Source organism: Dama dama, chromosome 19 (genome assembly GCF_033118175.1).
Source record: "Dama dama isolate Ldn47 chromosome 19, ASM3311817v1, whole genome shotgun sequence".
Lineage (NCBI taxonomy): Eukaryota > Metazoa > Chordata > Mammalia > Artiodactyla > Cervidae > Dama > Dama dama.
The window spans coordinates 80,858,980-80,872,265 of record NC_083699.1 but is presented as its reverse complement, the minus strand read 5'-3'; the positions used below and the strand labels follow the sequence as shown (position 1 = coordinate 80,872,265).

Below are 13,286 nucleotides of genomic sequence, written 5' to 3'. Positions count from 1 at the left end.
AAAGGAATATTTTTTTACATTCTCTAATATTTCATTGTTAGTGTAAAGAAATACAACTGATTTCTTTATGTTAATTTTATATCCTACTATCTTCCTGAATTCATTTATCTGTTCTAGTAGTTTATATGTGGAGTCTTTAAAGTTTTCTATATGCAGCATCATGTCATCTGCATATAATGACAATTTTGATTCTTCCCTACCAATTTGAATACCTTTTACTTTTTTTTTTTTTTGCCTGATTGCTGTGTCTAGGACTTCAAATACTATGCTGAAGAGAAGTGGGGAGAGTGGGCATCTTTGTCTTCTTCCAGATTTTAGTGAAAAGGCCTTCATCTTTTCACCATTGAGTATTATACTGGCTGTGGGCCTGTCATAAATAGCTTTTATTATGCTGAGATATGTTCCCTTTGGATCTACTTTGGTAAGAGTTTTTATCATAGATGAATGTTGAATATTCTCAAATACTTTTTCTGCCTTTATTGAGATAATCATGTGTTGTCTTTTCTTTTGTTGATGTGGTATATCACATTAATTAATTTGCATATATTAAATCATCCTTATGACTCTGGGATGAATCCACTTTGGTTGTGGTGGTGTATGATCTTTATGTGTTGTTGAATTGGGTTTGTTAATATGTTGTTAAGAATTTTTGCAACTATATTCATCAAAGATGGCCTATAATTTTCTTTTTCAGAAGTGTCTGGTGTGGTATCAAGGTGATGGTGGCTTCATAGAGTTTCTTTGGGAATGTACCTTTCTCTTCAGTCTTTTAGAAGAGTTTAGGAAAGATTGGTATAAGTTCTTCCTTGTATGCTTGGTAGAGTTCACTTGTGAAGCCATCTGGCCTTGAACTTTTGTTTGTAAGGAGTTTATAAATTACAGATTCTATTTTACTTCTAGTTATTGGTCTGTTCAAGTTATTTATTTCTTCTTGATTCAGTTTTGCTGGGTTGTATGTTTCTAGAAAGTTGTCCATTTCTTCTAAGTTGTTGAATTTGTTGACCTGTAATTGTTCCTATTATTCTCTTATGGCCCTCATACCAAAAAATATTAAGCCCACACAGGCTACACAGGGATGCTCCCACATAAAAATGGTCCTCCAAGACCACAGTAGATAGCTGTTTCTCCGAAATCCACAGAGTAAGAGAAATATAAGTAAAATGAAGCAGAGGAACCACTCCCAAATAAAAGATCAAGAGAATTCCCCTGAAAGAACAAACAATGAGACAGACTTCTTCAGTCTAATAGACACTGAAACAAGATAATGAAAATACTGAAGGAATTAAAAAGGACTATTCATAGTAATATAGGTTACTGTAAAAAGAGACTAGAAACTAGAAGGAAGAGCCAAGAAAAAGTAGAAAATTCACTTGCTGAAATGAAAGCTGAACTAAAGGCAATGAATTGCAGAATAAATAATGCAGAAGAATGAATAAGTGATCTGGAAGACAGAATAATGGAAATCACCCTACCAGAACAGCAGACAGAAAACCAAATGAATAAAAAAAAAAAAAAAAAGAAAGCAATATAAGAGACCTATGGGATATTATAAAAGCATGTCAGTCTATACATAATAGGGATCCCAGAAGGAGAAGAAAGAGAGAAAGGGGATTGAAAATATATTTGAAGAAATTATGCCTGAAAATGTCCCAAACCTAAAGAAAGAAACATATCCTCCTGTGTACAGGAGGCACAGAAGGTCCCAAACAAGATAAACCCAAACAGACCTATATCAATACATACTATAATAACAAATGGCAAAAGTTAAACATAAAGAGGGCAAGAGAATAAGGGGGTGATAGAGGATGAGATGGTTGGATGGCATCACTGACTCAATGGACATGAGTTTGAACAAACTCTGGGAAATAGTGAAGGATGGGGGAGCCTGGCATGCTGCAGTTCATGTGGTTGCAAAGTCAGACATGACTTAGCAACTGAATAACAACAAAATATAAAGAGAAGATACTAAAGGAAGCAAGAGAAAAACAAAGAGTTAATTATAAGGGAATCCGCATAAGACTATCAGCTGATTTCTCATTTCTCACAGAAACATTATAGGCCAGAATAGAATGACAAAGTCCTAAAACATAAAAATCTGTAACCCAGGATACTCTACCCTCCAAGATTATCATTTAGAATTTTTCAGACGAGCGAAAACTAAAAGAAAACAGCAACAAACACTAAACCCAGCCTATATTAAAAGGTCTTATCTAAATAGGAGAGAAGTAAGAATCAACAGAAAGATAAAACCGCAATTGGAAAGTAAATCATTTAAATAACCTGGCTGTTATTTAGTCGCAAAGTCATGTCCGACTCTTCTGCGATCTCATTGACTGTAGCCCTCCAGGCTCCTCTGTTCATGGATTTCCCAGGCAAAAATACTGGAGTGGGTTGCCATTTCCTTCTCTAGGGGATCTTCCCAACCCAGGGATTGAACCTGCATTTCATTCATTGGCAGGCAATTTTACCACTGAACCACCGGGTACACAGATATTTAAAAATTTCTGTGAAAGTGATGATAACCACAATAAACAGCTAAAGGACAAACATGAAGATATAAAAGAGGACATCAAGATCATAAAATGTGGGGGACGAGCATAAGAAAATGTAGATTTTTTTTCCCCTAGAATGTGTTTGAGCCGTATAACTACCAGTCTAAGGCAAGCAGATATAGGAAGGGGGTTAGCATACATGAAACATAGGGTAACCACAAATCAAAAATATATGATAGATTTACAAAAACCGAAAAGAAGAGAACATAAGCATAATGCAAAAGAAAATCATCAAACCCCAAAAGGAAAAAGAAAAAGAAAGGAACAAAGAAGAAATATAAAATCATGGGAAAACATGATTTAAAATAGCAATAAATATATTTCTATTAATAATTACTTTAAATGTCAATGGACTAGATGCTCAAATCAAAAGACATAGTAGCAGAAAGGATTAAAAAAAAGAGTCTAGAATATGCTGCCCCACAAGAGACTCATTTTAGGGCAAATGATACACATAGATTGAAAGTGAGAGGATGGAAAAAACCATTTCAAGCAAATGGAAATGACAAGAAAGCAGGGGTTACAATATTCATATCAGACAAAATAGACTTTAAGTCAAAGGCTATAAAGAGAGATAAAGAAGGATACTATATTATGATAAAAGGATCGGTGCAAGGAGATGATATTACACTCATCAACATATAGTCAATATAGGAGCAACTAAATACATAAAACAAATACTAACAGACCTAAAGGGATAAACTGATGGGAATACAATAATAATAGGAGACTTTAGCACTTGACTCACATCAATGGACAGATCTTTGAGATAGAAAATCAGTAAAGCAACAGCCAGCCAAAATGATACAAAATAATAGTTAGACTTAGTTGATATTTTCAAGACATTACATCAAAAATAGCAGAATACACATTCAGTTCAAGTGCACATGGAACATTCTCTAGGATTGAGCCTGTGTGTGTGTTCAGTCCTGTCCAATTCTTTACAACCCCCTGGACCGTAGCCCACCAGACCCCTCTGTCCATGGAATTTTCCAGGCAAGAATACAGGGGTGAGTTGCCATCCCCTTCTCCAGAGTATCTTCCCTTGAACCCACATCTCTTAAGTCTCTTGCATTAGCAGGCAGGTTCTTTACCACTAATGCCACCTGGGAAGCCCTTCAATGCCATGGTTAATTTATATATGTAAACTAATGTAAATAAATTCTTTCATTTGAGTATGCTGTGTTACATGTAGGTGTGGAATATTTGTAATTTCACAGGCTTATCTTTCTCCTTTGTAGTGTTAATATATCACTTAAATATAGTTTGCTATTTTTAGTACTTTTGCAGTCCACATTTCAGATTTTTAATGTATTCACTAAAAGTTTGGATCGTATTATATTTTGAGTTCGTATTATATTTTGAGTTCTAACAGGAATTTTCATGTCAGTTGTCACATAAATATATACTGAATTTTTAAATATTCTAATGCTATTTCTATTATACAACTATAAATTGAAATAATTATAAATTTCATTTTAAAAATTCATTGTTAGATGTACAGTGACTTACAGAAAATAGACTGTAATGTCTTTTTCTTTTTCTCCATAGGCTTGGGAAACAGTGAGACTAGAATACATGGAAGGTCCCACCATTATTGCTGCATATAGACAAAAGCTAACTAATTATTTTACCATGCAGCTAAGGTATTACAAACATCCATTTTGTTGTTCTTAGCTTCTGCAACACACTGTACCTCTGTGTCCTTATTTTTTTCTTTCTTAGAATAACTTAATGTATAAAAATTTACTTATTATTTTAAAGGTTAAGTCCTCGCCCGTTAATGCCAAAAGAATAAAATATAATTAGGCAAGTCAGTCTTTTAATATTATGCTGAAGATTTAAGTGAAATCCATGCAGGATCATTGTATTATTTTTATTTTATTCTAGTTAAATAGTTTAAGTAGTTTAAAAATATGTGTGTGTCTGTAAATACCTGGGTATGTACAGTTGTGTCCATTGATGAGATTTGTTTTGTTGTTGTTTTTTTTTGATAATTCAATTTGTGTCCATTGATGGTTTTTTTAATAGTTCAAGGCCTACTCTATAGATATAGGAAAATACCTATAGAGTTTGATCAGTGGTCCTGAATGTCACTGTATTCCATAGTTAGGTTCATAAAGTTTCTGATTTTTACCTAGTTTTCTTAGTATTATTTATAGAGTCAAGGATAGGATATATATCAAATATATATCTCCTCCTTTAACATTTGCCAGTAGTTTTTTGAAGCAATCTCATTGTGGGACAGTACTATTGAATGTTGTCCCTTCTCTTCTAATAGTCAGGACCGAGTGACTTGGAGGAGTGCAGATGAACTGCCTTGGCTTTTCCAGCAGCAGGGAAGTAAACAGAAGCTGCATGACTGTCTTCTTAACCTCTTTGTGTCTCAAAACCTCTATAAAAGGTAAAAAACTTATTTTTAGGACATCTTTCCCCAGGAAAACAGATTCAAACAGTTGTCTGGTTTAATGGAGGGAAATGGCATTCTTTATTTAAAAATTAGTCCACTTTCAGTGGTAACCAAAATATAAAACAATGTGGGAGAAATTTTAAACAGTTTGCAAACTGCCATGTCTACGTTTTCCAAGAGGTAAACAAAAAAGATGCTGTGCTGTGCTTAGTCACTCAGTCGTGTCTGACTCTTTGCAACCTCATGGACTGTAGCCCACCAGGCTCCTCTGTCCATGGGGATGCCCAGGCAAGAATACTGAAGTGGGTTGCCATGTCTTCATCCAGGGGATCTTCCCAACCCAGGGATCAAACCAAAGTCTCCCACATTATAGGCAGATTCTTTACCATCTGTGCCACCAAGGAAGCCCAAACAAAAAAGATAAGAGTATTGTTTTTATAAAATCAGAGCTGGAATGCTCTTGAGATAGCTTTGTATCTTAATCTTTCACTGAAGTAGGTTTAAATCCAGACCACCCAGAGAGGTGGTTCATGATGTCTACCTCTTAGGGCATCCAAGTATTTTAAAGTATAGCCTTCAAACCAGACTTTGGGCTCTCCATAGGATCTGACTAGTGTCAGAATTTAAAGAAAGAATTACCTTTTTTTATAATAATCTTTTTTAAGTTTTTATTCTGTCTTTTTGGCAGTACCACGTGGCATGTGGGATCTTATTTCTCTTACCAGAGGTCAAACCCTCACCCTGTGCAGTGGAAGCGCCAAGCCTTAACCACTGGCCCACCAGGGAAATCCTTCATGTCTCATTGTTATCTCCTGGTGTGTCTGAATTTGCCTCTTGCAGGATCACCTTTTTATGAGCCAACCTTCTGACCTCTAAGCCCCACCTCTGTCTCGCCTAGAAATTTAGACACTTCTCATAACTTAGCTGCATAATTTGTTTTGTTCCTTAATGATCTCTCTCAAATTTCTTTGTTGCAGCTCATAAATTATTTCTGATCTCCCTCCAGTGTTTCATGATTCAAATCATTCATCGGTAGATGGTGTTAAGCAGGATGGAGAGCTGTGATCCATCCTTTAGTTTAACAGCTCTCGTCCTGCTTAATACCATCTACCAATGAATAAGCTCACTTCTATCATCCCGTTCCTTGATGAGAATACAAAGCAGGTATTCTGACAGCTTGCCTGTACTTGGTTTCTTCTTTTCTCATTTCCATCATTTAAAATAATCTTGGGGTGAACTCAGCAGTTGACTGCATATCATAAGAAGTCTCAACAGGGTTCTGATAGGGTTCCATTGGTGAATAACCATAATGGCATTAACGGTAACAGCCAACACTATGGAGTACTTGCTACTAGCCATAATCTCCTCAAAGCAACACTTGAGGCAGGTGATGTCGGGGTGCTCCTTCTGCAGTCGAGAATGATGAGGTGAGAGAGAACACAGCCAGAGTGCGGTGGACTCAGATGGCAGGCCCAGTTTACACCTTTACCTCACGACACTGGACTGGCCTCCTAATACACTGTCATTAGCTTGATAGGAATTTGTGGCATCTTCACTCAGTAGTGGGGTTTAACGTTTCTTTTTCATTATATTACTGCTATTTGTTGAAACAGAGGACACTTTGCTGAGTTGCTGAGTTATTGGCAGTTTGTTGGCAAAGACAAAAGCGCGATGGCAGCAGAATACTTTGATTCATTGAAGCAGTATGAGAAAACCTGTGAAGGCGAAGAGAGCATGGTTTGCTTAGCTGACCTTTATGAAACCCTGGGGCGATTTCTCAAGGATCTAGGCCTTCTCAGTCAGGTAACTTCAGCAGGGAGTTAGAGACTGCATGGGTTTTCATGTTTACTCTTTTCTCCTTCCTAGGAATTGATGTAGCTTTCATTTGTTGTGCTAATCAGATGGCAAATCTTATAGGATTTCACTCATATTAATTGGTCTTTAACCATATTCTTCCCCAGGCTGTTGTGCCTTTGCAGAGGTCTCTGGAGATTCGAGAAACAGCTTTAGATCCAGATCACCCACAAGTAGCTCAGTCTCTCCACCAGCTCGCAAGTGTGTATGTGCAGTGGAAGAAGTTTGGCAATGCAGAACAACTGTATAAACAGGCATTGGAAATCTCAGAAAATGCCTATGGTTCAGACCATCCACATATTGCTCGTGAACTTGAGGCACTTGCAACTTTGTACCAGAAACAAGATAAGTAAGATTTCAATTAGTAATTTTCTGGTTTTTTGACAGGAAATTACAGTTCTTAATGTACTTATGTGGGAGGCATTGTTTTGTGGCTGTGTACTTTTCTTTATCCTGTACTTTCCTTATCCTATATTCTTTTGAATCCACTATATGTAAATATTATTCTTGGTCTGGGTCTTCATGGGGTAAACAGAAAATTAGAAGTGCAAGGTTCATCTCTGTTTCAAGATGTGTGGAGGACAGAGCATGCACTTTGGAGTCATAGAGCTGGATGTGAAAATGAGCTCCTTTGCTGACTGGCTTTGTAATATTGAGTACTACTAATACAGGGGGCAGCAAACCATCACCCACATGCCGAGTCCAGAAGGTCCCCTGTTTTGGACCTAAGGTTGAAGTGGAACACAGCCGTAGTTTTTTTCATTTATATATTGTCTGTGGCTGCATTCACGCTTCAGCAGTAGCTTTTTAGTTTCAACAGAGATCACATAACCCACAAAGGCAAAAATGTTTACTGTCTAGAAGTTTAGAGAAGTTTGATCCCTAGTATAATATGTTCTCTGAAAGGTATCTCTTCTCTATCTGAAATCATTTCTTTTGCTCAATCATAAGTGACACATATTGGCATTTTTTCTTTTAACTTCTAAAAATATTATTTCACACAGATTTTTGTGATTTTCACATTTCTATATGACCAAATATTAGCTGATATAGCAAACTAAAGTTTTGAATTTTCATTTAATTAGACTGCCTTTTAGAGATTATCTTTTAAACTCAAAATGAGTTTAATCAGCTGAAAAATAGTTAAATGTCAGCTAGTTGGAAGACTTATTCTTTTAGTTGCTATGTCATGTCTGAGTCTTTTGTGATCCCATGGACTATATCTCGCCAGACTCCTCTGTGCATGGGGTTTTTCCAGACAAGAATACTGGAGTGTGTTGCCATTTTCTTCTCTAGGGATCCATTTTCCTTCTCCTGACTCAGGGATTGAACCTGCATCTCATGCATAGGCAGGCAGATTCTTTACCACTGAGTCCCATGGAAGACCACTTGGAGGACTAGATTTATTAGATTTTGTTCTGTGAAAGTTTTTGTTTAAGATTTTTCATTCCATATGACTATCACTTCTGGAAATAATGTTGTATTTAATTAGCAAAAAAAGGCTTTACGTTGTGCTTTCATTTCACTGAAGTATGACATTTTGGACATGTTGCTTTCCTTTGACTTCCTTTTTTTTTTTTTAAGATATGAACAAGCTGAACATTTTAGGAAAAAATCGTTTAAAATTCGTCAGAAAGCTGCAAGGAGAAAAGGCAACTTGGTAATGAGAGATTTCTTTTGTGTTATGATTTGAACAAAAAGGAAAAGAACATCTCTGTATCATAATGTAGATGCATAAACCTCACATATTTAAGAACTTTTGATTTTAAATTAATTTCTAGGGAAGTACTGATTAATATTTTCTGATTTAAAATGCTTGTTTAAATATTAGTATCACTGAGAAGTACAAATTAGTATGTGTTTAAAAAGTGTAACTATGTATTTTGGTAATCATTTTACACTATATACATATGTCATATCATCATGTTGTACACTTTAAATTTACACAGTGTTATATGTCAATTATATCTCAACAAAGCTGGGGAAATTTTTTTTTAATTTTTAAAAAGTAGAACTATATAATTCAAAGATTAGATTTTAATGTGAAGCAATTATACTCCAATAAAAATAAAAATGATAAAGGTTAGATTTTAGAAGATGAACTTAAAAGCTGTTTCAATTTTTTAAAGGGCTGGAAAAGAGAATAAAAGAAATTTAGTAAACATTTAATGTTACATTCAAATGCCAAGAAATTATTATCCTCAAGTGCAAAAAATTTTTCATTTTTCTAAGCTGCTGATAAAATAAATATAGCATATTTGTTTATTTTAACTTAAAATGCTATAGTCAGTTTTTTTTATTATAATGTATTTGACATCTAACATTGTGTAAATATAAGATGTACAACATATTTATTTGATGCATTTATATATTAAAATATATGATTACACCATAACATCACATCACAAAATTATTTCTTTTTTGTGGTCAGAATAATTAAGACCTAGTCTCTTAGCAAGTTTGATGATTATAATACAGTATTGTTACCATTATTCCCTATGCTATACATTTGATTTCCAGGACTTACTTGTCTATTAGTTGCTGGTGCTATGTGCAATTTTAAGTACCTGGTATTAAATATTAGTAATAGGGTTAATAAATATATGCACATTAATTCTGTTTCCTAATCTTTTTGATGCATTTAGGGATTCTGTTCATTTTGCTAAAATATCTCAGTCATTTTCACAAAATAGCTTTCAATGAATTTAAGAACGTGGTGTCACTGGGAAGTATGCATATTTTTAAATAATCATTAGATTAATTCAGTATACTTAAAGTAATTGTAATCTACTTTAAAGGAAACAAAAGGAGAAAGGATTTTTTTCAGAACCCTAGTATATTGCTTCAGAATCAGATTGCACTTACTTGATGATTCTTGTGAATTTCTGTTTCTCCAGTATGGATTTTCCCTTTTACGTAGACGGGCCCTACAATTAGAAGAGCTCACGTTAGGTAAGGATACACCTGACAATGCTCGGACCCTCAATGAACTGGGTGTGCTCTACTATCTTCAGAACAACCTGGAGTGAGTACCATACTGTTAATATTGAAAACAGGTGTTCATTTCATCTCTTAGATGCAAAGCTGTTTTACATTTCTATCAAGCCAAGCTAGAAAAAATTGACAGAAACCATGCAAAGTTTCATGTATGGTATGTTATGAACATGGCCACATTTAACAAAAACCATGACAATTTCTCCACTGTTTCCTTTCACATTGTTTCTTTAGTAACTAAAAGGATATTCTGTAGTTTCCTTAGTATTTTGTATGTTTATAACAAGTGAGTTTGTGTAGATATTGTACAAAAGATCTCACATAAGAACAAACTTGGGACTGAGGGAAAATGAAGAAAAGAATGTAGATGGCTGCTAATTTTATTCTTCAGTTTATTTTGGGCATAGACTCAAAAAGAGTCTTTTATGAAAAATGGGTGCTTTGGGACTTCTTTGTATGTCAGCAAAATACAATAGACTTGACATGCTAGATATCAGAAAAATACAAATATTTAGCCCGCTTCACAAAGGAGCAAGGTCTGCTGTTTGCTGTGGTGCTCAGGCTTCTCATAGTGGTGGCTCCTCTTGTTGCAGAGCATGGGCTTTAGGGCACATGGGCTTCAATACTTGTAGCACACAGGCTCAGCAGTTGCGGCTCCCAGACTCCACATTACGGGCTCAGTAGTTTTGGCCCATGGGCATATGTAATCTTCCCAGACCAGGAATTGAACACGTGTCCCCTGTACTGGCTGGCAGATTCTTATCCACCGCCCTATCAGGGAAGTCGCACATAGGGTTCTTTCATTAAAAATTATTTAGTACTAAGGAGCTCCCTTGCGGCCTGGTGGTTAGGATTTGGCTCTTTCACTGTGGAGGCCTGGGTTCTACCCCGGTCAGGGAACCATCTTGCATGGCACAATGCAGCCAAAATACCAAAAAAAAAAAAAAAAAAAAAAACCCCAACCAGATTTACTACTAACTCCAAAGGGAGGGAGAAGGAAAGAATACCAAAATCTTTTGAGTTTGGCTTAGTAATTTTTAAGGTATAAAAAGTTTGTTTTGGAAACTATTTATGAGTACTTCTTTTAGGAGAAGTGAAGTGGAGAATTGAGACAATCATCCAGATACTTTTGGTTCTCACACTACCAGGAAGCCATATTTAATTTTTGGAAAAGGGCAGAAAGAGATGAGAGGTGGGAAAGAGGATTTTGAGCTGAATCCTTCATTTTAACTATCTTGGATTTAAGAATAAAAGTACTTCAGTTCTCTTCCTAACTAGGAGGACTAGGGTTCTGACTTCTAGACAATAGTTTAAACCATCTAGGTCTTTTGTTTATAGAACAGCTGAGCAGTTTCTGAAGCGTTCCTTGGAGATGAGGGAGAGAGTTCTAGGACCAGATCACCCTGACTGTGCCCAGTCTTTGAATAATCTGGCGGCTCTATGCAATGAAAAGAAACAGTATGACAAAGCAGAAGAACTTTATGAAAGAGCCTTAGACATTCGGAGACGAGCATTAGCTCCTGATCACCCTTCTTTGGCTTATACGGTAAAGCATCTTGCGATCTTATACAAGAAAATGGTAAGTAATCCAGAGCATGCCTACATGTGTTTTACAATATACCAGTTAGCCATAATTGCTGTAAGCAAAATAATTTATCTTCCGATGGATAGGTTATTTTCTATGAGCTTTTAACTCAGAATGATTTTAGACTTAATTAAGGTACTAGTTTTTAAAAATACATTCTAAATACAAATGCATTTGTCAGCACTCTAACTAGAACTTATTCTTTTACATTTCAGAGTTCTTTTTTTTTTTTTTTTCCATTTATTTTTATTCTTTGGAGGCTCATTACTTTACAATATTGTAGTGGTTTTTGCCATACATTGACATGAATCAGCCATGGATTTACATGTGTTCCCCATCCCGATCCCCCTTCCCGCCTCCCTCTCCATCCCATCCCTCTGGGTCTTCCCAGTGCACCAGCCCTGAGCACTTGTCTCATGCATCCAACCCGGGCTGGTGATCTGTTTCACCCTTGATAGTACACTTGTTTCAATGCTGTTCTCTCTGAACATCCCACCCTCTCCTTCTCCCACAGAGTCTAAAAGTCTGTTCTGTACATCTGTGTCTCGTTTTCTGTTTTGCATATAGGGATATCATTACCATCTTTTTAAATTCCATATATATGCATTAGTGTACTGTATTGGTCTTTATCTTTCTGACTTACTTTACTGTGTATAATGGGCTCCAGTTTCATCCATTTCATTAGAACTGATTCAAATGAATTCTTTTTAATGGCTGAATAAAATTCCATAGTGTATATGTACCACAGCTTTCTTATCCATTCATCTGCTGATGGGCATCTAGGTTGCTTCCATGTGCTGGCTATTATAAACAGTGCTGCGATGAACATTGGGGTACACATGTCTCTTTCAGATCTGGTTTCCTCGGTGTGTATGCCCAGGAGTGGGATTGCTGGGTCATATGGCAGTTCTATTTCCAGTTTTTTAAGAAATCTCCACATTCTTCTCCATAGTGGCTGTACTAGTTTGCATTCCCACCAACAGTGTAAGAGGGTTCCCTTTTCTCCACACCCTCTCCAGCATTTATTGCTTGTAGACTTTTGGATAGCAGCCATTTTGACTGGCATGTAATGGTACCTCACTGAGGTTTTGATTTGCATTTCTCTGATAATGAGTGATGTTGAGCATCTTTTCATGTGTTTGTGAGCCATCTGTATGTCTTCTTTGGAGAAATGTCTGTTTAGTTCTTTGGCCCATTTTTTTTTTGATTGGGTTGTTTGTTTTTCTGGAATTGAGCTTCAGGAGTTGCTTGTATATTTTTGAGATTAATCCTTAATCTGTTTCTTCATTTGCTATTATTTTCTCCCATTCTGAGGGCTGTCTTTTCACCTTGCTTATAGTTTCCTTTGTTGTGCAAAAGCTTTTAAGTTTCATTAGGTCCCATTTGTTTAGTTTTGCTTTTATTTCCAGTATTCTGGGAGGTGGGTCATAGAGGATCCTGCTATGATTTATGTCGGAGAGTGTTTTGCCTATGTTCTCCTCTACGAGTTTTATAGTTTCTGGTCTTACATTTAGATCTTTAATCCATTTTGAGTTTATTTTTGTGTATGGTGTTAGAAAGTGTTCTAGTTTCATTCTTTTACAAGTGGTTGACCAGTTTTCCCAGCACCACTTGTTAAAGAGGTTGTCTTTTTTCCATTGTATATTCTTGCCTCCTTTGTTGAAGATAAGGTGTCCGTAGTTACATGGATTTATCTCTGGGCTTTCTATTATGTTCCATTGATCTATATTTCTGTCTTTGTGCCAGTACCATACTGTCTTGACTGTGGCTTTGTAGTATAGCCTGAAGTCAGGCAGGTTGACTCCTCCAGTTCCGTTCTTCTTTCTCAAGATTGCTTTGGCTATTAGAGGTTTTTTATATTTCCATACAAATTGTGAAATTATTTGTTCTA

General features: G+C 35.9%; 1 protein-coding gene across 1 annotated transcript in view; it reads left to right on the top strand.

The window, feature by feature from the left end:
- NPHP3 (nephrocystin 3) overlaps positions 1-13,286 on the top strand; it is a 57,164-nt gene that overhangs the window by 37,251 nt on the left and 6,627 nt on the right. Inside the window, exons 18-24 of the mRNA XM_061167605.1 lie at positions 4,104-4,198; positions 4,834-4,956; positions 6,576-6,765; positions 6,924-7,165; positions 8,401-8,476; positions 9,714-9,841; positions 11,149-11,389. Coding sequence (XP_061023588.1) covers positions 4,104-4,198; positions 4,834-4,956; positions 6,576-6,765; positions 6,924-7,165; positions 8,401-8,476; positions 9,714-9,841; positions 11,149-11,389 — 1,095 coding nt within the window. The remainder of the gene's footprint in view (positions 1-4,103; positions 4,199-4,833; positions 4,957-6,575; positions 6,766-6,923; positions 7,166-8,400; positions 8,477-9,713; positions 9,842-11,148; positions 11,390-13,286) is intronic.